This window comes from Symphalangus syndactylus, chromosome 3 (genome assembly GCF_028878055.3).
Source record: "Symphalangus syndactylus isolate Jambi chromosome 3, NHGRI_mSymSyn1-v2.1_pri, whole genome shotgun sequence".
Lineage (NCBI taxonomy): Eukaryota > Metazoa > Chordata > Mammalia > Primates > Hylobatidae > Symphalangus > Symphalangus syndactylus.
This window is the reverse complement of record NC_072425.2, coordinates 6,831,593-6,858,973: the sequence shown is the minus strand read 5'-3', so window position 1 is coordinate 6,858,973 and position 27,381 is coordinate 6,831,593. Positions and strand designations below refer to the sequence as shown.

Sequence of the window (27,381 nt, the reverse complement as noted above, 5' to 3'; positions counted from 1 at the left end):
TGATCAGAACTGACTGGATCTCAGGACATGGGGATAATTTGCACATAAGCTAACACATTCTTCTAACACTTAGCAGCTTTAAACTACAAAAATCTGTCTCACATTTCTATGGGTTAGGAATTCAGGTGTGGCACTGGGTATCTCTGGCGCACTGTCCCCTATGAGGCTTCAGCCCAGCTGAAGGCCAACGATATGGTCATTCCATGGCTTGACTGGGACTGGAGAATCTGGTGTCAAGCTCATGCATTTGGTTGCTGGAAGGCCAGGTTCCTGGTCATGTGGCCTCTCCATAGGCTGCTGGAACGTCCTCAGCTGTGGTCTGAGGGAGAGAACTGAGAGTATGTACATAAGACAGAAGCTATAGAAACTCTGTCTTGAAAGAAAGATCCCATCAGTTTTGCCATAGTCTTTTAGTTAGGAGTGCGTCACTGGGCCCAGTGACTGGGCTGGGGAGAGGAATATATGGGAGCAGGTATTACACAAGGATGTGAACACCAGACAGTGACGACCACTGGGGCCATGGAAGAGGCTGCTTGCCACAGCCTGCCCTCTGGCTGTCGGTGGCTCATATCCTTCCCAGTGTAAAACACCTTCACCCCTGCCAACGCCCCAAAATCTTATCCATTATAGCATCAGCTCAAAGTCCAGAATCTCATCCTCAGTTAGGTCCAGGTGTGGGTGAGGCTCCTTGAATGTAGTTCCCTAAGTGCAGTGGCCGCGGTGCCTCTTAATCTGTTGACCTGTGGAACTAGAGAGTTACCTACACTCAACATTCAGTGTGCAGTGGTAGGATGGGCATAGGGTAACTGCAGTAGATATTCCTGCTCAGCAAGGGGACAGCAGAAAGCTGAGCCACTGGTCCATAGGGATTCTGAAATCCAGCTGGGCACATGCTGGAAAGTCTGGGATTCGTTGTTACAGCCAGGAAGCCCCCTGGGCTCTTGGTTCTGCCCTCTCACTCCCTTTGCTTTTCCATGAAAGGTAGTTCAGGTTTGCAGCTGAATGATTTTCTCAGCCTACTTCCCACTGGCAGAATTTTGGGAATCTGAAGACTTATTTTTGTTTTGTATTGTCTTGATTCTTTCAGTCCAAGTTGGTGATGTCTCTGCAAATATGTCCTCTAAGAACTTTATGGATATGTTGTGAAGCTTGGGGTTCACTTTATTAGAAAATAGTTTTACCCACACCTATTAGGCCTTAGACCTTTTCTGTCTGTGTTCCTGTTGAGATGCTAAGGGTCAGCACCTCCAGTGTCTTAGAGAAGTTCCTGCTTCATTGACCGGATGTGTGAGGCACCCTCAATCTCTTTGAAGAGCCTGAAAGTGTGGGTGAGTAGTGCTCTGAGGCACCACCTTTGATCCTTTCGGGATCTCAAATAAAAGTCACAGTCTTGCCCTTGGCTTCATCTTTAGACCATGCCACCTTTCTCTCTTTTTAAAATTTCAGGTTTTATTTAGATTCAGGGATTACATGTGCAGGTTTGTTACATGGGTATATTGTGTGATGCTGAGGTTTGGGATACACACGATCCCATCACCCAGGTAGTGAGCATAGTACCCGGAAGATAGTTTGTCAACCCTTTCCCCCTCCCTCCTCCCTCTAGTACTCCCCAGTGTCTATTGTTCCCTTCTTTGTGTCCATGTGTATCCTTGTTTAGCTCCCACTTGTGAGAATGTGTGGTATTTGGTGTTTGTTTCTGCATTAATTCACTTAGGATAATGGCCTCTGGCCGCATCCATATTACTGCAAAATACATGTTATTTTTTTTAATAGCTGTGCAGACTTCCATGGTGTATATATACCGCATTTTCTTGATCCAATCCACTGTTAACTGGCACCTAAGTTGATTTGTGTCCCTACTGTTGTGAATAGTGCTGTGGTGAACAAATGCATGTGTCTTTTTGGTAGAATGAGTTATAGTCCCTTGGGTATATGACCAGTAGTGGGATTGCTGGATCAAATGGTAGTTCTATTTTAGTTCTTTGAGAAATCTGCAAACTGTTTTCCACAGTGACTGGACTAATTTACATTCCCACCAACATCCCCTTTTCTCCGTAGCTTCGCCAACATCTGTTGTTTTTTGACTTTTTAGTAATAGCCATTCTGACTGGTGTTAGATGGTATCTCACTGTGGTTTTGATTTGCACATCTCTGATTAGTGGTGTTGAGCATTTTTTTCCATATCTTTGTTGAGACCTTGTCATTATTAATGTTGAGATCTGGAGAGGCTAAGCATATTCAAAACCAGCAAGTCCTGGCTTCCTTTTATTTAATGCACTTTCCTTGGTTTAGCTCTCTCCTCTCACATTTGACTATAAGCAGCAAGAAGACATCAGGTGGCACCTTCAGCACTTGGCTCTGAGATCTCTTGAGGTTGATCCCCTGGTTTATTAAGCATGTTTTCTACTTTTTTTTTTTTTTTTTTTTTTGAGACAGAGTCTCGCTCTGTTGCCCAGGTTGGAGTGCAGTGGCATGATCTCGGCTCACTGCAACCTCTGCCTCCTGGGTTCAAGCAATTTTCTTGCCTCAGCCTCCTGAGTAGCTAACAGGCACCCACCAGCATGTCCAGCTATTTTTTTTGTATTTTTAGTAGAGATGGGGTTTCACCATGTTGGTCAGGCTGGTCTCAAACTCCTGACCTCAAGTGATCTGCCTGCCTCAGCCTCCCAAAGTGTTGGGATTATAGGCATGAGCTACTGCGCCTTGCCTGTTTTCTGCGTTTTACATAGCTGCATGCAACAGTGTGGCTAAATTTTCTGCCAGCACACAACAGGACCCCTTCCTCTAGCTTCCTATGAAATTATCCTCGCTTTCCTGCAGACCCTGATGTGCAGCATGCTTAATGTCCAAAATTCTATGAATTGTGTGTTAAGTGCGCTTTAGCCCTTCATTAATGTGCTGCTCAGTGTCCATCCTCTGGTTCCAAAACCACTCCCACATTTTAGGTTTTTATCACAGCATCACCCCACGTCTGATTCCAAAATCTGTATTGACTTTTCCTGCTGGGGAACAAATTACCCAAAAGCTTAGTGGCATAAGAAAACAAATATTTATTATTTCACTGTTTCTGTGAGTCAGGAATCAGGGTGGCTTAACTGGGTGCACCTGGCTTGCAGTCTCTAGTGAGGCTGCAGTCTTCTCAGGCTCATTTGGGGCTGGAGAATTCACTTCCAGCCTCATGCTCATTGTGGCTCTCAATGGACCTCAAAAAATCTGCTTCCAGGCTTACTGGTGTGGCTGCTGGCAGGCCTCTGTTCCTGGTCACATGGGCCTCTCCCAGCTGCCGGAGTGTCCTTATGACACGATATCTGGTGTTCAGAGAAAGAGTCAAGAGTTCCCAAGACAGAAACCAGTCCTTTTGTAATCTGATCTCAGAGGTGACATCCCATCACTTTTGCTGTATTCTGTTTACTAAGAGTGAGTCACTAGGTCCAACTCATCCTTAAGGGGATAGCATTATACAAGGGAGTAATACTGGGTGGTAGGGATTACTGAGGCCATCTTAGAGGCTGCCTACTACATGAACCAGTGAGGACAAATTTTGATAATTAGTGGAAAACAGGAGAGATGCTGGAAGACTGGCAATGTGAAGAAAGTATGTTTAGAAAACTACAATCTTCAACCCTAGGCAAACATCTGGATGATTTGCTAGTGCAGAGAAAAGTTGGTGGTGATGATCAAGGGCCACATGTGATCACCAAGAACAGATGGCACTCTTGGCAAGACTGGGGTGGCAAGCTCACCCAGTTTGTTGTATTGATAGGGTTATCACAGGTGCTGTGGATATTGGTGTACCTGGTTGTTGACAGAATGTTAGATATTCTCTGAATGGCGATCTGTGGACAAGGTAGAGAAATGTACAGCAGATGACTGTGCATTTGAGTTGACCCATAAATGGTGCACAGCCATTCCCAGACATGCTGGTTAACAGATTAGTGTCAACCTGTAGGGAAGTCTCTAGAGATGTACCTTAGGGCTCTGTCTTAGCATATTCATCGTTCTCTCAGTGACTTCCTGAGAGCATTGATGTTAAGCTCATCAGCTTTGCAGTTGATGTGAAATTGGTGGAAATGACTGAAACTTTGGAAAATATATGTCCCAAATACAATATAATTGAGTTTGAGAGGCTCAACATTTGAATTCTCCACACCAGTTGCAGAAGTGTGGCTTAGAGGTAATGAGAATTAAACACACATGAAGAAGACATGGGCGCTCCTGCTGACTGTGAGCCCACATTGTGCCCCTTGAGGTAGTGGCCTGGAAGAGAATTCAGTTTGGGGCCCCTTGCTTGTCCTGTCCAGAGGGAAGGTGGTAAAGGGTCTGCTGTGTTCCAGCCCCACTGGTCTGTCCTTTCTGAGTCCCTCACACCAGGCCCTGACCAGGACAGCCCTCCTCACAGTCTATCTGAGGAACGGCTGGAAGGAAGGATGTGTACCTTGCTCACAAATTCCAGCTCATCAACATCAACAGTGCATGAAACAAACAGGCAGGCTTGCCATAATCTGTTCTTGGTGGCATGTGCTGTTTCCTGGTCATTGGGGGAAGAAAAGACTCAAGATGCAATTTATGAATCTGAGTATCTTGGAGTAGTGGCAGAACCAGGGAGGGGAAGTTACAGGGAGATAGATTTTGCTAGTCTGTGAGAGAACAGTCTAAGAGTCAGGGCTGTTTGAGAGTTTGCCCAGCTCCAGAGGTGTTGAAGAAGACACCAGTGTCACCAGGCTGTGGTCAAGCACAGAGGAGGTATTAGACCAGTTGGTTGTAAGATCTGCCAGGAAGCCAGCAGGCCTAACGTGGTCTATGTCCTGTGTCCTCCTGGTGTGTCTGGGGTGGGGGGTAGGGGGTGGGAGGGAGGGCGGGTACCAGGACTGGTGGGACTCTACAGCCTTCCCCAAAGGTTCCAAGAGCTCAGTGTGAGGTGTGTGCCTTGTGTTACCCTGTCTGGCTTGATTGTCAGACAAGGAAGCAGGATGGTTCCTTACGGAGAGGTGCAGCCACGCAGAGTGCACACACACCTCCATCTGCATGCACAGGTGCAGATGCGGTGCACCCAAGGCTAATGCCATCCCGTTGCAGGTCATCGTGGGGAGCGTCTTTGAAGTGGTCTGGGCGGCCATCAAGCCGGGAAGCTCCTTTGGGATCAGCGTGCTGCGGGCCCTCCGCCTGCTGAGGATCTTCAAAGTCACGAAGTACGTCCCCCGCACTCCCAGGCGAGGGCAGGTGTAGGGTGGAGAGGGCGTGGGATCAGCCACACAGGGTGCTTGTCCCCAGGAGTTCACAGCACCCAGAAGCTCTCTCTGTGGCTTACAGTTGGTTTAAATACAAAAGGTGGTTCCAAAACAGCCTTGTGGGGCCACATCTGCCCTCAGGGCCATCCCAGACTGGCCTCCGTGCTGCCGACACACCCTTTAGCTTTCTTGTTCACTTGCTTTCCACGATTTCCCGTCGTCTCCTGTCTTGAAACCACCACCCCATCTTCCCAGCCTTCAAAGGTGACTTTGCTTTGTAGTTAATGAGGAAAACAGAAGTCATCAGATGGAAGCTTTTCCATCGTCCAGCCCCCAAGTCTGCCAACCTCCCCTGCAGCTCCACCCCTGGAGAGCCTGTGTGCACCCTGCCATGGCCCTGAGCTTCTCACTGAGCCAGCCTGGCACCTGCCAGACCCCCATGCCCAGGCCTGCTTTCTCCACCCTGCACCTTGCTGACGATGGCAGTGACAAGACCATGTTTACAGTTATGTCCCACTTGACTCTGGCAGTGAGTTGCTGCAGTTTGCCTACAAAGAGACTGAAGCCCAGGAAGTGACAGATGCAGGTAGTGAGAGGAGGACCAGGGTGAAAACCCTTCCCCTCACTGCCAGAGTTGTAGTGGGGAAGAGAGAGAGACCCTCCTCACAGCAGTCTCATCAGCAGCAAAGGCTGCACTGTGGAGGCTCCTGAGCAGCTGGACCCTACCAGATGCACACGTGGGTCAGCATGGACCTTGGTGTGTGTCCTTGGCAGCTGCAGGGCCCAAGGAGCAGAACTGTTGACACTGAGCCCACGCAGGGCCAGGTCAAGGTCACACCTCTAGTGACCAAGACGACCTCTCAGAAGCCCACTGACCTCCCCAGGGCAACTGAAATCCCAGGTCTTTTCCAATCCATTTTAAATCAAAACCTAAGACCATAGGAGGATATGAAGCTATACAGGCAGAAGCGTTTTGGGCAGAGTTGAGTCCCGCTGGGCCCATGAATCCTCACTGGCGCTCTGTGCTGTGTGTCCTCAGACTTCTGTTGCCTTCCCAGAACTTGCTGGTGTGAGGCTTCACGAAGTGTCCACAGGGCTGCCTTTACCCCACCTCTAGGTCTGGCATCTTGGGCTCCATTTTCTCCCAGGAAGTAGGTGACCCTGTCCTGAGGCAGGCTGGCCTAGACTCCTGCTAGTCCCAGGAGAAGGCTCCATTCCTTTCCCAGAGTCTTCCAGCTCATCTGCCATTAGCCCTCAGGTACTTTGTAAGAGAATCCATGGAGGATAGCAGGGCCTCTGATGTGGGCACCAGGGAGAAGGACACGGTTTGGGAGCCCAGGGGTGCCCAGGGATAGAGTGAGCACAGAAGGAGACCAGTGTCTGTCCTGCAGTCCCTCCATTCCAGGGAGATGGGACAGCACGTGCAGAGGCACAGGGACATGAGGGACTGGCCCCTCAGTTGCCGTCAGCAGCCTCGGTGGTGCCTGTGTGCCATGGGGACCCGTGCATGAGCAGGGCATGGTCACTGACCTCTGGGATGGGGAGCGTTGAGGGATACCACAGAGAGTCTGTGTGGTGCCGCCCTACAAGCTCTCCACGCCGCGTGTCCCTGGTCCCTGGTGAGGGGGCACTGGAGCCAGGGTCTCTGCCACCGGCCACAGCGCTTGCAGAAGATCTGCTCTAGGTTCTGGTGTAGCTCCTCCTCCCGCTGTGGGCTGATGACAACAGTTGTGGGACTTGCTTCACATGGCACTGGTCTGAGACACTTGGTGGCTGACTGGGTGTTGAGGAGTGAGGGGCCGGGAGGGGCCGAGGATGAAGTCTGGGATTGGGCCTGGCCACCTGGATGGTGGCCTCGTCCTCCTGAACCTAGGGACAGGGAGCAGTTTGGGAGGATGAGATGAGTCCTGCACTGGGTGTGTTTTTCTCTGCCTTCCCATGGGGCCCTCGGGGAGAGAAGTCCAGGGTAGTGGGCCTGAAACTCCAGAGAAAAGCTCTAACTTCACACCTAGGTGTGCAGCCCTCAGGGTTTAGAAAGTCACTGGAGCCTTAAGTGTGGCTGCAGAGAGCCATGAGTGTGAAGTCAGCATCTGGAGCTGGCTCAGACCCCCTGCCTGGCCCCGCAGGTACTGGAGCTCCCTGCGGAACCTGGTGGTGTCCCTGCTGAACTCCATGAAGTCCATCATCAGCCTGCTCTTCTTGCTCTTCCTGTTCATTGTGGTCTTCGCCCTGCTGGGGATGCAGCTGTTTGGGGGACAGTAAGTGGGCCTGGGAGGGAGAGCTCAAGGCTGGGGTCTTGCAGGGAAGCAGAGCTCAGAGCAGACAGTGCTGCCCCGGCTGCCTCCACCCACCTTCCCACCAGGAAGGTCCTCAGAGGGGCTGGTGTGCGGCCATCTGCAGCCTGAAGCGAGCAGGTTGAGGCCACGCTGGAGCCTGCAGGCGCTGCCTCGCTACTGACGGGACTGCCGCTGCCCAAGCCTTCCTGTTTTCCTCAGGTTCAACTTCCAGGATGAGACTCCCACAACCAACTTTGACACCTTCCCTGCCGCCATCCTCACTGTCTTCCAGGTAAGTCCCCTGCTCTGCACATTTGCAGCCTGCCCGGCTCCCGTCTCCCCTGGGTGCTGGGAAGGCGGACTCCTGTCGTTCCCTCCCTTGTTCCTCCACACGGCCCAGATCGCCGACCTTTCAGACACAGTGTTCCTCAAACGAGGGAAGCATAGGCAGTCGGCAACGTGCAGATCTCCAGGTCCGGGGACCCCAGCCCCTACGGTGAAGGAAGCTGGATTCTGTGGCAGCACCGTAGGGAGCAAGTGTAGTTCCCGGGGGGCCCAGCTGGCCTTTAAGCCACCAGTTTATCTTTTAGCTCCTGAGACTTGCATGCACTTCTGTTTTTTATCCTCCGAGAACAAAAACAAAGCACTTCCTAAACTTCTCCCCTTACTATCTCAGATCCCAGTGACCCCCTCAGTTCTCATCTGTATCTGGAAAACTATCCCCCTCAGCTCCTTGGGAAGTGGGGGCTGGGGGCCCACTTCTCTACGATGGAGACCTTGTTGGCTCTTGCAGTCTCTGCCCTCTTGGAGGGTTCCCTACGCAGCCTCTGCCCTCTCGGAGGGTTCCCTTTCAAGGACTTTCTTGGTTGGGTACTCTCTCCTTCCATAGGCTGTGGCCCCACAGTCCTGCCCATGACTGGCCTTACTGATGAGAGAATGCCTTGCATTCCTGTCCCATGAAACATACTTGGATGCCATGTCTGAGACTGAACAGGATGGCGGCTGTTGTCTTGCCTGTGGTGCCTCTTAGGGAGGCCCAACAGGCTTCGTTTGCTGTAGGCCAGGGGCTCGGCTTGGCTCCCTGGCTCCTGGGGCTGCTGATCCTACCCTTGGTCAGGGCTGGAGCCTACAACCTGTGTGAAGAGAGGGGTCCTTTCGGTCCCACTCTCTCAAAGGGAGGAAGTCTTACCAGCAGACCCTTCAGACCAAATTAGACGATTGGCTGAAAGAGGAGTTCTGTCCTAATTTGCACCACAGTCCTCCACGACTGTCCACTTTCTCACATCTTCCCACTCACCCCCACCCTGCTGGGCTGGAGCCTATGGCCCGTCAGCTCCTAGTCGCTGCCAGGCAGAGCCAGCTCTTCTCCCGGAGGTGCATCTGCTCCAGGCCTGTCAGGGCCTTGCTGTTGTCATCCCTTCTTCCTCTCTGGTCTCATGTTTGAGTTGCTGCCTCTTCTCCTCTCCTCTTATTCCTCGAGTCCGGGGCACTTGTCAGCCTCCGACTGTCCTCCCTCTCTCTGACTTGAAAGCCTTGGCTGCTCACAGGCCAGTGACTTCCAGACTTTGGTCTCCCAAATGTTTTTGAGCTCTTAGTGGGTGACAAGACCTATGTCAGCTTCTGGGACAGAGGTGGGTGGTCTCCCAGCTGCAAGACAGGGAGGTCACAGGCCTGGGGCGGCCCGTAGGGTCCTGAATGTCAGGCAAGGGAAACTGGGAGGAGCGCATTCCCAGCAAAGCAGCAAAAACGTGAGGAGTGTCTGGGGTGGCGATGAGGTGGCAGGTGTGGGACAGGAAACTCCAGGTGTGGGCGGGCCAGGCTGAGGCTTTGCCCTGTAGAAGCTGTTGCAGGGAGGGGCTCCATGCCAGTGGGGTGGCGCGGTCCATGACCACAGGCACGCTTTGCCATGTGTGTTGCAAGACAAGACCTGAGTGGGGTGAGGGAGAGAAGTCGAAGTTGGGAGGAAAGTGGGCGTTTGTGATCAGATGATGCTCTGATTCAGACATTACATGCCCCCTGCTCTGAACACAGCAATAGGATAAAAAAAATACATTTAGAAATTAAAAGGACCTAGACAAGTAAAAACAAAATCTCTGAGGAATAGAAATGGAACAGAACATACAGTGGTGAGAGACAGCAGAGACCCAGGCACCGGGACATGGCCTGAGAACGGCAGATGGGCTTGGGAGTCTGAGTCCCATGGCAGCAGAAGTGTGCAGGTGTGGCTGAGCCCCCTCTGAGCACTGGGGGAGGTACCTGGGCCCTTCAGAGGAGGCTGAGGAGGGGTGAAGGCTTGTTTGGCTGGAGAGACCAGGAAGGCTGAAGGGCAGGGCTGACTGGTAGCTAGGCCTGTAATTCCCACAGGTGAATCTGAACCAGGCTCCTGAGATCCCAGGATGGGAGCCCCGGCTTCTGAATGGGGTTGGGAGTGGGGTAGGGAGGGCATGTGAGGAGGAAGAAAGCAGCTTCAGCTATGCTCATGGTGGATCTGCAAACTGAGGGCTGGGAACAGCCAGCATCCCAGACAGTGCCAACAGCATCTACAGTCAGAAGGCGTAATCATTCCCAAAGAAAAGGAAATAACAGAACCAACACAGATGACTTTAAACCAAATATGCCTAACATCCTCCAAGGGGTAAAGGGAGAACCAGTTAAAAAAACACAAAATTATGAAAAAAGGCACGTAAGAACAAAGAAAAGACCTAAATCAAATCCTAGAAATGAAATATATAGCTATTTACATTTTAGAAGTAGAGTGAACCGTACACCGGACATGATCAGAGAAAGCATGGGTGAGCTGGAGGATGCGGTGGGGCTGAGCCAGCTGGGCATGGAGTTGAGGTCGTGAGGCTTCCTGGAGAGAAGGAAGTGAGGGTGGGCTGGAGTGGAGGCTCCCATGTGAGGTGCAAAAGAGAGGGTGGCCAGTGCCCCTCCCGAGTGAGTCCTGGAGGACATGTGCTCAGATGGTCAAGCAGGATAAACAAATAATTCCAGACCTAGACAAATTGTGATTTCAAGAAAATCTTAAATGCTGCCCTAGAAAAATAGATTTCCTATAAAATAATGACAGATAGTCTGATGGCCAACATCTTACGAGCACAGATGCCAGAGGGTCATGGAGAAGTAACGGAAACATTGGGGTACAATCACTATTTACCAAGAATTCTGAATCCAGACAGCTGTGGTTTAAGCGTGAGGGCAGAGCTAAAGACACTTTCAGACACAAATAAGAGTGAGTTACCACCACCCACCCAGAGCATTTGAAAGCACGACAAAAGCTTATACATTTAGTAAAGTGGATGATTTAGAATAAAAAATACTAATGTATTTTTACCCAAGAAGAAATTAACTGAAGAAAAAACAGGAAATGGAACCATTTCAGAAACTGAATAATTAGATCAGAATCGGATTAAGATGGCAGATAGGAGGAAGGACTAGCTTGCAGCTTCTGTTCGGACAGACAGAGCAGCGTCTGGAGACTCACATCATGAACTTTTGCTCCAAGAACTACCACAGGAAGTTCTTGGAACTACCACAGGCAAGTTCTCAGCCCTGGGCACTGGCTGCCTGGAAATAGACTCGGTGCTGTTGGGGGTGGGCACGGTAGGAGTGAGACCAGCCTTTTGGACTGCGGGCTGCGTGGGAGTGGGGTGAGGCCTGTGACTGCTGGCTTTCTCCCACTTTCCTGGCGGACCTGTATGACTAATGGCCTTAATCCTCCTGGGAAGGTAACTCCATTGGACTGAGAACCACACCCCCACCCCCCACAGCAGCCACAGCAAGCCCCGCCCAAGGAGAGTCTGAGCTCAGACACCCTATTCCTGCCCCCACCTGGTGGTCTTTCTCTACCCACCCTGATGGCCGAAGACAAAGGTTATAATCTCCTGGGGGGCTCTGTGGTCCTGCCCACCCCTGAGAAACCTGAATACTTAACTAGGCTACCTTAGGGCAAGTTTGCATCCTCTCTACAGGACCTCGGCTGATGCTCTCTTGAAAGTGCCACCTCCTGGCTGGAGGCCAGCCGATATAAAACCAGCACACTCAACAAACATACAGCCAAGGACCCTCACAGAGTCCATTTCACTCCCCTGCTACCCTCACCAGAGCAGGTGCTGTTATCTGCACCTGAAAGACCTGAAGATGGATCACATCACAGGACTCTTGACAGACACTCCCCAGTACCAGCCTGAAGCCCGGTAGCTCCACTGGGTGGGTAGACCCACAAGAGCAAAAACAGTCATTGCAGTTTGGCTCTCAGGAAGCCCCATTCCTAGGGGCAGGGGGAGAACACCACATCTAGGGAGCACCCTCAAGATTAGAGAACAGCAGCCCTTGAGTCCCAGATCTTCCCTCTGGTTCCAAATGAGAAGGAACCAGGAAAACAATTCTGGTAATATGACAAAACAAGGTTCTTAAACACCCCCAGAAGATCACACCAGCTCACTAGCAATGGATCCAAACCAAGACAAAATCTCTGAATTGCCAGAAAAGGAATTCTGAAGGTAAATTATTAAGCTAATCAAGGAGGTACCAGAGAAAGGTGAAATTCAACTTAAAGAAATAAAAAACATGATACAGGTTATGAAAGGAAAATTCTTCAGTGAAATAGCATAAAAAAATCACAGTTTCTGGAAATCAAGGACACACTTAGAGAAATGCAAAATGCACTGGAAAATCTCAGCAACAGAATCGAACAAGCTGAAGAAAGAACTTCAGAGCTCAAAGAAAAACCTTTTGAATTAACCCCATCCATCAAAGACAGAAGAATTTCAAAAAACGAAGCCTCCAAGGAGTATGGGACTAAGTTAAGTGTCCAAACCTAAGAATAATTGGTGTTCCCAAGGAGGAAGAGAAATCTAAAAGTTAGGAAAACATATTTGAGGGAATAATTGAGGAAAACTTCCCTAGCCTTGCTAGAGATCTAGACTCCAAATACAAGAACTCAAAACACACCTGGGAAATTCATTGCAGAAATTCATTGCAGAATAATTCATCACCTAGGCACACAGTCATCAGATTATCTAAAGTCAAGATGAAGGAAAAATCTTAAGAGCTATGAGGCAAAAATATCAGGTAACCTATAAAGGAAAACCTATCAGATCAACAGAAGATTTCTCAACAGAAACCCTACAAGCCAGAAGAGATTGATTAGGGTCCTATCTTTAGTCTCCTTAAACAAAACAATTATCAGCCAAGAATTTTGTGTCCAATGAAACTAAGCCTCATAAATGAAGGAGTGTTACAGATCTTTTACAGACAAACAAATGCTGAGAGAATTTGCCACTACCAAGCCAGCACTATAAGAACTGCTAAAAGGAGCTCTAAGTCTTGAAAAACATCTTTGAAATACACCAAAATAGAACCTCCTTAAGGCATAAATCCAACAGGACCTCTATAACAATAACAATGGAAAAACAGCATGGTATTCAGGCAACAAATAGCACAATGAATAGGATAGTATCTCACATCTCAATATTAATGTTGAATGTAAATGACCTAAATGCTCCACCTAAAAGATACAGAATGGCAGAATGGATAAGAATTCACCAACTATGTTTCTGCTGTCTTCAGGAGACTCACCTAACACATAAGGACTTACATAAACTTAAAGGGGTGGAAAAATATTTCATGTGCAAATGGAGACTAAAAGCCATTCTTTTATCAGACAAAACAGACTTTAAAGCAACAGCACTTAAAAAAGACAAAGAGGGACACTATATAATGATAAAAAGCCTTGTCCAACAGGGAAATATCATAATCCTAAATATATATGCACCTAACACTGAAGCTCTAAAATTTATAAAATAATTGCTACTAGACCTAAGAAATGATATCGATAGCAACACAGTAATAGCGGGGGACTTTGATACTCCACTGACAGCACTAGACAGGTCATCAAGACAGAAAGTCAACAAAGAAGGAATGAACTTAAACTTTACCCTACGACAAATGGACTTAACGGGTATTTACAGAGCATTCTACCCAACAACTGCAGAATATACATTCTATTCATCAGCACATGGAACATTCTCCAAGATGGACCATATGATAGGCCACAAAACAAGTCTTAGGAAATTTTAAAAAATCTAAATTTGGAGCTTTTAGTGAGCTGAGATCCGGCCACTGCACTCCAGCCTGGGCGACAGAGCGAGACTCTGTCTCAAAAAAAAAAAAAAAAAAAAAAAAAAAAATCTAAATTATATCAAGTACTCTCTCAGACCATAGTGGAATAAAATTGGAAATCAACTCCAAAAGCACCCACAAAACCGTGCAAATACATGGAAATTAAACAACCTGCTCCTGAATGATTGTTGGGTCAACAATGAAATCAAGATGGAAATTTAAAAAAATCTTTGAACTGAACGATAATAGTGACACAACCTATCAAAACCTCTGAGATACAGCAAAGGCAGTGCTAAGAGGAAAGTTCATAGCCTTAAATGCCTACATCAGAAAGACCGAAAGAGCACAAATAGACAATCTAAAGTCGCATCTCACACAACTGAAGAAACAAGAACAATCCAAACCCAAACCCACCAGAAGAAGAGAAGTAACGAAAATCAGAGCAGAACTAAATGAAATTGAAACAAAAAAAATTACAAAAGATAAATTGAACAAAAAGCTGGTTCTTTTTAGATAAATAAAAAGATAAATTTATTTAGACAAATAAAATTTTTATTTTATTTATTCAGATAAATAAAATTTTTATTTTACTTAGACATAAAATTTTTATTTTACTTAGACATAAAATTTTTATTTTACTTAGACAAAATTTTTGTTTTAGACAAATAAAATTTTTGTTTTATTTAGACAAATAAAATTTTTGTTTTATTTAGACAAATAAAATTTTTTTTATTTATTTAGATAAATAAAATTGTTAGACCATTAGTGAGATTAACCAATAAAATGAGGGAGAAGATCCAAATATAAGCTCAATTGGAAATGAAATGGGAGATATTACTATTGATACCACAGAAATGCAAAAGATTATTTGAAGCTACTGTGAACATCTTTATGCACATAAACTAGAAAACCTAGAGGAGATGGATAAATTCCTGAAAAGATACAACCATCCTAGCTTAAATCAGGGAGAATTAGATACCCTGAACAGACCAATAATGAGTAGTGAGATTGAAATGGTAATAAAAAAATTACAAACAAAATAAAGTCCAGGACCAGATGGATTCACAGCAGAATTCTATCAGACATTCAAAGAGGAATTAGTACCAATCATATCGACACTATTCCACAAGGTAGAGAAAGAGGGAATCCTCCCTAAATCATTCTATAAGCCAATATCACCCTAATACCAAAACCAGGGAAGGGCATAACCAAAAAAGAAAACTACAGACCAATATCCCTGATGAACATAGATGCAGAAATCCTCAACAAAATACTAGCTAACTGAATCCAACAGCAAATTAAAAAGATAATCCACCATGATAAAGTGGGTTTCATACCAGCGATGCAGGGATGGTTTAACATATGCAAGTCAATAAATGTGATAACACCACATAAACAGAATTAAAAACCAAAATCACACAATCGTCTCAATAGATGTAGAAAAAGCATTCAACAGAATCCAGCATCGCTTTATGATTAAGCCCTCAGCAAAATCAGCATACACGAGACATACCTTAATGTAATAAAAGCCACCTGTGACACACCCACAGCCAACATAATACTGAACCAGGAAAAGTTTGAAAGTATTCCCCCAAGAACTGGAATAAGACAAGGATGCCCACTCTCACCACTCCTCTTCAGCATAGTACTGGAAGTCCTAGCCAGAGCTATCAGACAAGAGAAAGAAAGAAAGGGCATCCAAATCGGTAAAGAGGAAGTCAAACTGTCGCTGTTTGTTTGCTGATGATATGATTATTTATGTTGAAAACCCCAAAGACTTCCAAAAAGCTCCTAGAACTGATAAAAGAATTCAGCAAGGTTTCAGGATACAAAATTAATGTACACAAATCAGTAGCTCTTTTGCTCTTTTATACATTAACAGCGATCAAGCTGAGAATCAAATAAAGAACTCAACCCCTTTTATAGTAGCTGCAAAAAATAAAATACTTAGGTACCTAACCAAGGAGGTGAAAGAGCTCTACAAGGAAAACGACGAAACACTGCTGAAAGAAATCATAGACAACACAAACAAATGGAAACACATCCCATGCTCATGTATGGGTAGAATCAATATTGTGAAAATGACCATACTGCCAAAAGCAATCTACAAATTCAATGCAATTCCCATCAAAATACCACCATCATTCTTCACAGAACTAGAAAAAACAATCCTAAAATTCAGATGGAACCAACGAAGAGCCTGCATAGCCAAAGCAAGACTAAGCAAAAAAGGCCAGGTGCAGTGGCTCATGCCTGTAATCCCAGCACTTTGGGAGGCCAAGGCGGGCAGATTACCCGAGGTCAGGAGTTTGAGACCAGCCTGACCAACATGGTGAAACCCCATCCCTACTTAAAAAAATACACAAATTAGCCAGGTGTGGTGGCTTGCGCCTGTAATCCCAGCTACTTGGGAGGCTGAGGCAGAAGAATCACTTAAACTCAGAAGGTGATATTTGCAGTGAGCCAAGATTGCGCCATCCATTGCACTCCAGTCTGGGTGACAAGAGTGAGACTCCATCTCAAAAAAAAAAAAAAAGCAAGATCAGCAAAAAGAACAAAGCTAAAGGCATCACATTACCCAACTTCAAACTATTATATAAGGTCATAGTCTCCAAAACACCATGGTACTGGTATATAAATAGGTACATAGACCAATGAACAGAATAGCGAACCCAGAAATCAACCCAAATACTTATAGCCAACTGATCTTTGACAAAGCAAACAAAAATATAAAGTGGGGAAAGGACACCCTATTCAACAAATGGTGTTGGGATAATTGGCAAGCCACATGTAGGAGAATGAAACTGGATCCTCGTCTCTCACCTTATGCAAAAATCAACTCAAGATGGGTCAAAGACTTAATCTAAGAGCTGAAACCATAAGAGTTATAAAGATAACATCAGAAAAAATCCTTCTAGACATTGGCTAGGCAAAGACTTCTTGATCAAGAACCCAAAAGCAAATGCAACAAAAACAAAGATAAATGTATGAGACTTAATTAAACTAAAAAGCTTCTGCACAGCAAAAGAAATAATCAATAAACAGACATCCCACAAAGTGGGAGAAAATTTTCACAATCAGTACATCTGACAAAGGACTAATATCCAGGATCTACAAAGAACTCAAATCAGCAAGAAAAAAACAATCTCATTAAAAAGAGGGCTAAGGACATGAATAGACAATTCTCAAAAAAAAAGGATACTTGCACATGCATGTTTATAGCAGCACAATTTGGAATTGCAAAAAATATGGAACCAACCCAGATGCCTATTGGTCAATGAGTGGATGAAGAAAATATAGTGTATACCAGTATACTATAGAATACTACTCAGCCCTAAAAAGAGTGAAATAATGGCATTTGCAACAACCTGGATGGAATCGGAGACTACTATTGTAAGTGAAGTAGGTCAGGAATGGAAACCCAAACGTTGTGTGTTCTCGTAAGTGGGAGCTGAGTTATGAGGATGCAAAGGCATAAGAATGATACAATGGACTTTAGGGACTCTGGGGAAAGGGTGGGAGGGGGACGAGGAATAAAAAAACTACAGTGTACGCTGCTTGCGTGATGGGTGCACCAAAATCTCAGAGATAATCACTAAAGAACTTAGTCATATAACCAAACACCACCTGTTCTCCCAAAATCTATTGAAATAAAAAATAAATTTTAAAAAATTTAATAATTAAAAAATCTCCTGCTCAAGTTACCAAGTTCAGATAGTATGATGCGTGAATTCTGCTGTTTAAGAAGTTATTCCAATTTTATACAGACTCCTCCGCAGAATATAAAAAAGGATAGCTCGCCACTCATTGTATGAAACTAGAGTAGCCTTGATAATGAAAAAAACTAAACAAGGACACTATCAGAAAAGAAAAATACAGATCACTTCTGCAAACACAGAAGGAAAACATCCGGGGGAAACCATCACTAATCAAATCTAGATATTCTTAAAAATTATTTTTATAGTTGACTAGAACTTTTCCTAGAAATGCAAGACAATTCAACATTAGAAAACTTATGAATGTAATTTGTCACACTAACAGATTAAGGTGGATACAAACCCTGTATGATCAGAGAAAGCATTGGAATTCTAGCACAAGCACAGTCAGCTAGAGGTGAGAGGAGTGGAGATAAGATTGCAGAGTTGCTGATGGCTGAAACTGGGTGATGGGCATGTAGGGCTCATTGTACTACACTCTATGTATGCTTCAAATGCCCGTGATAATTTTTTTTTTTTAAGTAAGACCTAACACTCCTTCCAAATAAAAACGCTTAGCAGATTACATTAGTATCAGGGGTCTTAGCACAGTAGAACAAGAAAAAATGAAATAAAAATAGGATTGACAAGAAAGAAAACTGTCATTATTTACAGATGAAATATTTATACAGAGAAAACTCAAGTGCTGTCATTGCAGATAGTATTTATATAGAAAAACATGAAATTGGATTCCCACCTTGTACCAAGTGTGAAAATCAATTCTAGATAGATTAAAAGACAAACGATGTAGTGTGAAAGGACAAAGGATAAAAACAAGTAACTCGCAGGAGAAGAAACTATGATCAATTTTACTGCAGTCAGGGAAATGCAAATTAAACCCTCAATGAAACAACCGTTTCCACCTGTCAGTTTAGCCAAAATTAAGAGATCTAACAATATTAAGATTTAGAGAAGAAGTGGAGAAATTAGTGTTTCTTTATGCTGTTGGTGGGTTGGTAGAACCACTCTGAGGAGTAATTCATTATATCCCGTCCACTGGAATTGGCATGAGCAGTTCCTGCCAGGTATATGCCCTGGAAAGTTTTTTGCCCAAGTGCACAAGAAACATGTAAAGCCATCCTAGCAGCATTATTTGTAATAACAAAAAACTGAAAATCACCTGCATGTTCACTATCAGGGAAATGGATAAGAGAAGTGTGATCTGTTTGTGCAGAAGGGAAAATGAGTGCCTTAGAACTAAATGTATTTATAGCGTATGATACTATTTAAGGATGAACAATGTGCAAAACAATATCAAATACTGTTTATGATATGGATGTAGTAAATGTATAAAAGCTTGCACAGGAATGATGAGCACCAAATTCAGGACAGTTTTCCTGGTGGTGGGGTGGGGGTTGCTGGGAGGTGGGGAGAGGAAGAGGAATGAGACTGGGGAGTTCTGGCCACATTCTGATGTTTTATTTCTTAAGCTGGGTAGTGGGTACACAGAGGTTTGTTAAATTATTCATTGCATCTTTTGGAGTATTTAAAATATTGTGTAATTGAAAAATAAAGGGATGCGAAAAGATGAAGTAACTAAACATTGACCAAAAGAAAGCCGGTGTAGGCCGGGCGCGGTGGCTCATGCCTGTAATCCCAGCACTTTGGGAGGCCGAGGTGGGCAGATCACTTGAGGTCAGGTGTTCGAGACCAGCTGGCCTACATGGTGAAACCCCGTCTTTACTAAAAATACGTAAAATTAGCTGGGTGTGGTGGTGCTGAGGTGGGAGAATCTCCTGAACCTGGGAGGCAGAGGTTGCAGTGAGCTGAAATCACGCCACTGCACTCCAGCCTGGTCGACAGAGCGAGACTCCGTCTCAAAAAACAAAACAAAACAAAAGAAAGCTGATGTATTAATGTCAGCCAAAATAGAGGTGAAGGTAAAAAGAGGATGGATGAGAATAAAGAGGCATATTACATGATGAAAAGAGAACGCCTCCAGAAGGAACACACTGCAGGGCATGAACTTGCAAGACCTAACAACCTGGCCTCAGAACATTGACCAAAAACAGGCAGAATTACAAGGAGAAATAAAAACTTTACCATCTTATAAGAGATTTATAACATGTCTCTGTCAGACTGAAGGATGAAACTGACAAAAGATTAGAAAGGATCTAAAAACGTGAACCAGTTGTCACATATAGAACTATACCCAACAAATAGCGAAGAGAATATTCATTATTTGGGGCACATGGAACATTTGCAGACTTTGACCATTTATTAGGTCACTCAGGAAGCTTCAACAAGTATTAATTACTGTCCAGCTGGGCGCAGTGCCTCACGCCTGTAATCCCAGCGCTTTGGGATGCGGAAGTGGGCAGATCACCTGAGGTCAGGAATTCAAGACCAGCCTGGCGTGGTGAAATCAAAATGGTGAGACCCCCTATCTACTAAAAATACAAAATTTAGCCAGGTGTGGTGGTGGGTGCCTGTAATCCCAGCTACTCTGGAGGCTGAGCCAGGAGAATCACTTGAACCTGGGAGGTGGAGGTTGCAGTGAGCCAAGATCATGCTACTGTACTCCAGCTTGGGTGACAGAGACTCCAACTAAAAAAAAAAAAAAAAAAATTGCTGTCCTACAGAGCACAACTTTGATATTATTTAGATCAGCAGGCACCGTTAATAAAAACTTATTTAATATCTTTCCCATATTTGTAAGTTGAAGGATTTGGGAGTAAAGAGGAAATGAGAGATCACAATGGCCATTACAGAATATTTAGAACTGAACAGTATCAAAACTTGTAAGAGGAACCTGAAACAACACTTAAAGGAAAACTTACAATCTTAATGCAGTTATCAGAAAAAAAAGGATAAAAAATAAACAAGTACTCTTAAAAAAAAAAAGCGTCTTGCTCTGTCACCCAGGCTGGAGTGCATTCGTGTAATCATGGCTCACTGCAGCCTCGAACTGGGTTCAAGTGGTCCTCCCACCTCAGTCTCCCAAGTAGCTGGGACCATAGGCACACACCACCATGCCCAGCTAATTCTTTCTATTTTTTGTAGTGACGTGGTCTCACAATGTTGCCCAGGCCGGTCTCAAACTCAGTGGACTCAAGTGATCCTCCCACCTCAGCCTCCCAAAGTGCTGGTAATGCAGGCATGAGCCACAGAGCCTGGCTTAACAAGTACTTATATGAAAAATCTAGAAGAAGGAATAATAAACCAAAGAAAAATTGAAAGCAGATGATGCTAAGAGTAGACATTTGTCGTACAGATCACTGAAACACCAAGATAGCAAGCATGTTCATGAAGTAGATAATTGTGCAGCGACTGATCAAGGAAAAAAAGCACAAATAAAAAATGTAACCCAAAAGGGAGTCGTAACTATAGGAAAATGATATTTTTTAATTCCAAAAGAATATTTTGGCAACTTTATGCCGTGAGATTGGAAAGCGTAGATGAAACATGCCTTTTTTTTTTTTTTTTTTTGAGATGGAGTCTCGCTGCGTCGCCCAGGCTGGAGCACAGTGGTGCGATCTCGGCTCACTGCAAGCTCCGCCCCCCAGGTTCACGCCATTCTCCTGCCTCAGCCTCCCGAGTGGCTGGGACTACAGGCGCCCGCCACCACACCCGGCTAATTTTTTGTATTTTTAGTAGAGGCAGAGTTTCACCGTGTTAACCAGATGGTCTTGATCTCCTGACCTCGTGATCAGCCCACCTTGGCCTCCCAAAGTGCTTGGATTACAGGCATGAGCCACTGCGCCTGGCCAAAACATGCATTTTTATAGGAAGGCATTAAGTGGATTAAATTAGCTCAAGAAGAAATTTTGAAAACCTGGACATTTCATAACTATAAAATAAATTTAACTGATAGTCAAAGTTCTCTTCTTATCTTTCTGCCTCCTGCCTGGGGCCCAGTCATTATAAGGTGAGTTTCACCAAGCCTTTCAAGAAGAAATAATAACTATTTGACTCAAACAATTTCAGAGAAGGGATGAAATCATTTCATGAGGCTAGTACAACCTTGACACCAAAGCCATGCAAGGACAATTTAAGACAAAATGCAGACCAGAACGCAAGCTCCATGGGGCAGGGTCTTTGTTTTATCCACTGACCATCCTAAGCACCTGAATATCGCCCAACACGGCAGGCACGCTAATGTCTCCCCAGTGAAAGTAGATTCATTCAAATCTCATGACATAAAGCTGCCATAATATTCTTCTGTAATTAAAAAAATCTCTTTTTCCTATGTTATGACCCCCCTTTTGTGTTACAATTTTTATTTGTGCTTTTTTTCCCTTGGTCAGTCTTGCTATGCAATTATCTACTTCATGTGTCTCCTTAAAAATATGCTATTTACAGTCTTGTTATTTTGGTGTTTTTTTTATCTGCACCACAAATGTCTGCAAATAATCTAAAATCTATTAAAAAATCAAATCAGCTGCATATATTAAAAAAGAACCTCATAGCTAAACTGTGTTCATTCTAGTAATACAAGAAATACAAATAATACAGGAAATTGTCAGTATAATTCCTAATCTCTACAGGTTAAAAGAGAACATGTGTCATAGATGCAGAAAAGTGAAACATTGATAAAAATCAACTTTAATTCACGATAAAAAAAGTCATACTGAGAATTGACAGGAGTTTAAAAAAATCTGGTAAAGAATATTTACAAAAACCCTACAACCAGGATGGGTGATAGCTAATGGGTATGAGTTTCTTTTTTTGAAGGGATGAAAATGTTCTAAAATAGACTGTGATAGTGGTGACACATATTTGTGAATATACTAAAAACTATTGTATACCCTTTAAATGGGCGAATTATATCCCAATAATCCTGTTATTTAAAAGAGACCGTAGCAAGGATCATAGATAATAGTAAAAGATTAGAAGTATTGTTAAACGAAAAATAAGGATGCCTACTATTCAATCAGTCGAAGCTAATGTAGTAAGAAAAAAGAAGTAAAAAGACAGGAAAGGAATAGAAAAAAACTATTATTATTTGCAAATGTGATTATTTACTATAGAAAATCCTAGATAATAGATATAATAAGAAAATTCATCAATATTGCTGAACATAGGATACATGTACAAAAATATAGCTTTTCTATATAATGACATTATTCAATTAGAAAATTCAATTTAAAAGAAAGGTCTCATTCACAGTAGTAACAAAACTTCCAGGTACCCAGAAATAAATCTAACTAAAATTATGCAAGACTTTTGTTGCAGTAATTACGAAATGTCATTCAAGGCCTTAAGGAGCTGAATGTGTGCAGAGAGATGTTTATAAGTGGGAAGCCTTAAAATGGTGAAGGTGTCAGTTCTCCCCAATTTAATTTATGAATCAGTGCAATCCTGATCCAAATTCCAATGGGACTGTTCTTGGAATTCAGCATATTGATTATATGGAAGAGTAAAAGTCCAAGAAAAGACAATTCAGGAAGAAGAAATTTGTCCTACCATATATCATGACTTTATAAAGCTGTGGTAATGAAAATAGTGCGGTATATGTAAAAATGGAATATCAAAAGAACAGACCAGAGAACCCGGAAACATTCCAAACATATATAGAAAGTTGGTTATATGAGAAAGATGTCATTGGAAATCAATGGAGGAAGGATGGACTATTCAAAAATTTGGGTCTGGGAAAATTGGCTTTCCATATTAAAAAAAATTGGATCATCATCTCCATGCATACACAAAACTTCAGTGGATTAGAAACCTAAATGTAAAAAATCAAACTTGAAAATGATTTAAAGATGATTTAAAGAGTAAGAGGCCAGGCATGGTGGCTCATATCTATAATCCCAGTGCTTTGGGAGGCTGAAGTGGGAGTATTGCTTGAGGCTCTTAAGTTCAAGATCAGCCTGGGCAACATAATGAGAGCCCATATTCAAAAAAAAAAAAAAAATAGCTGATGGTGCACCCCTGCAGTCCCAGCTACGTGGGAGACTGAGACAGGAGAATTACTTGAGGCCAGGAGTTTGAGGTTATAATGAGCTAGGATCGTGCCACTGCAGCCTGGGCAACAGAGCAAGACCCAGTCTTTAGAAGAAAAGAAAGAAAAAAATATATATTATGAAAATATCTTTATGATCTTGGATGGAGAGGAATTTCTTTTCTTTTCTATTCTTTTTTGAAATGGAATCTAGCTCTGTTGCCCAGGCTGGAGTGCAGTGGTGTGATCTTGGTTCACAGTAACCTCTGCCTCCCAGGTTCAAGTGATTTTTCCTGCCTCAGCCTCCGGAATAGCTGGGATTACAGGCACCTGCCACCATGCCCAGCTAATTTTTGTATTTTTAGTAGACAGGGTTTCACTGTGTTGGCCAGGCTGGTCTTGAACTCCTGACCTTGTGATCCGTCCACCTTGGCCTCCCAAAGTGCTGGGATTACAAACGTGAGCCACTGCACCTGGCCCACATTTCTTTTTTTTAATGGAGATGGGGTCTTGCGATTGTGCCACTGCACTCCAGCCTTGGCAATAGAGCAACACCCCATCTCCAAATTTCTTTTTTTTTTAAATGGAGATGGGGTCTTGCTCTATTGCCAAGGCTGGAGTACAGTGGCATGATCATAGCTCACACAGCTGGCTCAAGTGGTCCTCCCGCCTCAGCCTTCTGAGTAGCTGGGACTACAGGTGTGCACTACCACACCTAGCTCATTAAAAAAATTTTTTTGTAGACAGGGTCTCTCTATGTTGCCCAGGCTGGTCTCTATCTCCAAAGTGTTGGGATTACAGGTGTGAGCCACCACTCCTGGCCGTGTGTGTGTGTAGTGAAAACATCTTTATGACCTTGGATGGAGAGGAATTTCTTAAGATGCAAAAAGCAGAAAACATAAAGGAACAGACTGATAAGACTGATATTTAATTACATTAAACTTTTTAAATACAAAAATAAAAGCAAACAGGAGACTAAAGATATTTACAATAGCTAATGCAAATAGAGTATTAGTATCTACAAGAATACATAAGGAAGTCTCAAAAGTCAGTAAGAAAAAGATGAGTCATCAGAAACAGGAGCCGGGGGGGTTGAAAGGCAGGGCACAGAAGAGATCTAAGGGCCCCTGGGCAGGAGAAATGTTCAAACTCACTGGCTTGCCTTTTTTTTTTTTTTGTAGAAATGGGGTCCCACTATGTCGCCCAGGCTGGTGTTGAACTCCCGGGGTCAAGTGATCCTCCCACCGTGGCCTCCCAAAGCGCTGGGACTACAGACGTGAGCCACCACGCCTGGCCAGTGCTTTTAAGCCCTTTCACCTTTATCAGATTGGGAACTATCAAAGGGCGTGACAGTGCCATGGGTGGTGTGAGGATGTGATACAGAACCATCCTCTGCTGCTGGCGGGAATATGATTTGGGATAACCATTTTGGAAACATCTAGTGAAGTCGGCAAAGGTGTGCATAGCCTACATATCTGGCAGCTTCAGTTCTAGAGAAACTTCACATGTGCACAAGGGGACACGGCAGCAAAAACCCGGAAGCCACTAAAAGTACCTGTGAGAAGGAAAATGGGTAAATGGAAGGAAAACCGTGTGATGGTTTACACGAATAAGTAGATTTATATGTGTCAACATGGAGAGCCGGGTGCAGTGGCTCACGCCTGTAATCTCAGCACTGCGGGAGGCTGAGGGGGGCTGATTGCTTGAGCCCAGAGGTTCAAGACCAGCCTGGGCAACATGGCAAAACCCCATCTCTACTAAAAAATACAAAAAATTAGCTGGGCATGGTGGCACCTGCCTGTGGACCCAGCTATTCGGGAGGCTGAGGTGTGAGGATTGATTGGGCCCAGAAGGCAGAGGTTGCAGTGAGCCAAGATCACACCACTGCACTCCAGCCTGGAGAACAAGACCCTGTCTCAGAAAAAAAAAAAAAAAAAAGAATGGAGAAACCTCAAAGCTGTATTGTTGAATGAAAACAGCAAGTTGAAGAATGATGTGTAGTCTGGTACCTTCCTGTGCATGTTTAGCACATATGCAGTATTCTGTTTATACATACATGTATGTGTGTGATGTGTAGTGGAACCCTAAAGACTTGGATCCATTCATCCAACAAGGGACTACTATCCACAATATACAAGGAACTCAAACAACTCAACAGCAAAAAAAACAAATAATCACACTTAAAAGTGGGCAAAGGCTCTGAATAGACATTTCCCAAAAGAAGACATACAAATGGCCAACAGATGTATGAAAAAATACTCAACATCACTAATCATCAGGCAAAGACAAATCCAAACCACAGTGAGGTATCATCTCACCCATTTGGGATGGCTATCATCAAAGACAAAATTAACAAATGCTGGCAAGGATATAGAGAGAAGGAAACTCTCCCACACTGTTGATGGGAATGTAAATTAGTCCAGCCACTCTGGGAAACAGTATGGAGGCTCCTCAAGAGGAGCCATACCACAAAAATCCCACTGTTGGCTGTTTATCCAAAGGAAAGGAAGTTGGAACATGGAAGTGGTGCCTGCCTCCTCATGCTCATGGCAGCACTATTCACAGTAGCAAAGATAAGGGATCAGCCTAAGTGCTTGTCAACAGATGAAAGGATACAGAAAATATGGTGTATACATAGAACACTATTCAGACACAAAAAGAATGAAATCCTGTCATTTGCAGCAACATGGATGGAAGTGGATGTCATTAAGTTAAGTGAAATAAGCCAGGCACAGAAAGACAAACTTCACATGTTCTCACTCAGATCTGAGAGCAAAAAAGCTGATCTGGAGGTAGAGGTTAGAATGATGGCTACCAGAAGGTGGGAAGGCTGTGGGAAGAGGGGATGAAGAGAGGCTGGTTAAGGGGTACAAACACAGTTAGATAGAAGGAGCGAGTCCTAGTGTTTGATAGCATGGTAGGGTGACTATAACTAACAATAATATATTGTCTATTTCAAAATAATCAGAAGAAAAGGTTTGAGATGTTCCCAACACAATGCTAAATGTTTGAGGTGATGGATACGCTGAATACCCTATTTGATCATTACACATTGTATGCATGTGTCAAAATACCACAAGTACCCTAAAATATGTAGAAATAGTATGTATCGATTAAAAAAATTAAAAAACGGCCCGGTGCAGTGGCTCACGCCTGTAATCCCAGCACTTTGGGAGGCTGAGGCGGGCGGATCACGAGGTCAGGAGATCGAGACCATCCTGGCTAACATGGTGAAACCCCGTCTCTACTAAAAATACAAAAAATTAGCCAGGCGAGGTGGCGGGTGCCTGTAATCCCAGCTACTTGGGAGGCTGAGGGAGGAGAATGGCGTGAACCCGGGAGGCAGAGCTTGCTGTGAGCCAAGACCACGCCACTGCACTCCAGCCTGGACGACAGAGTAAGACTTCATGTCAAAAAAAAAAAAAAAAAAAAAGGAAAATTTAAAAACACCCGCAAATAAATAGAAAGTGAAAAAAGAAAAAAGACTTGGATCTTGGATCTGTGTCAGATCCCTGGTTGGAGTTGGTCTTGGGGAGGGGGACCTTTGCACATGGGGCAAAATTTCCATTTTGGGTGGGGGACACATGAGTGTTTATTATTTTATTTTCTTGTATGTTTCCAAAAATAAAAGTAGAAAAGAGACATGGCTACTAGGACAAGGGTTGCATTTAGCCGGGCAATGAGGCTGGACCCACCAAGTGGAGTGGCAAGAACTGAGAGCATAAGGCTCTGCTTCTGCTGGGTGGCCATGTGCAGCTCAGTGCCCTGTGAACCTCGGCTTCCTTAACTGCAGTGACGTGGATGGCGCTGCTTAGCCTCTCTATGCCTGAGCTCACTGCTGCCCTCCTCGGCTCTGCCCACCTTCTTCTCCTGTTGGGAGCTCCCTTTTCATTTCTGGCTGAAAACCTAGAGCATGTTAGTCTTCTAAGACCCAGTTCTGCAGCCATGTCCTTCTGGAAGCTTTTCTGGAGGACCCTGGGATGCCCAGACCTTCGGAGACAGCATCATCTAAAGACCTGGATGTGCGTGGGTGGACGTGGCAGTGTGCGTGGACGTGGCGGTGCACGTGCACTCGTGGGTGGGGGTGTGTGTGTGTGGGGAAGGCAGCCATGGGG

General features: G+C 44.5%; 1 protein-coding gene across 4 annotated transcripts in view; it reads left to right on the top strand.

Moving 5' to 3' along the window:
* CACNA1B (calcium voltage-gated channel subunit alpha1 B) overlaps window positions 1–27,381 on the top strand; it is a 243,833-nt gene that overhangs the window by 103,013 nt on the left and 113,439 nt on the right. For all 4 annotated transcript variants that reach the window (XM_055270114.2, XM_063636690.1, XM_055270113.1 and 1 more), the window contains 3 exons: window positions 5,077–5,189; window positions 7,355–7,486; window positions 7,724–7,796. In XM_055270114.2, coding sequence (XP_055126089.1) covers window positions 5,077–5,189; window positions 7,355–7,486; window positions 7,724–7,796 — 318 coding nt within the window. The remainder of the gene's footprint in view (window positions 1–5,076; window positions 5,190–7,354; window positions 7,487–7,723; window positions 7,797–27,381) is intronic.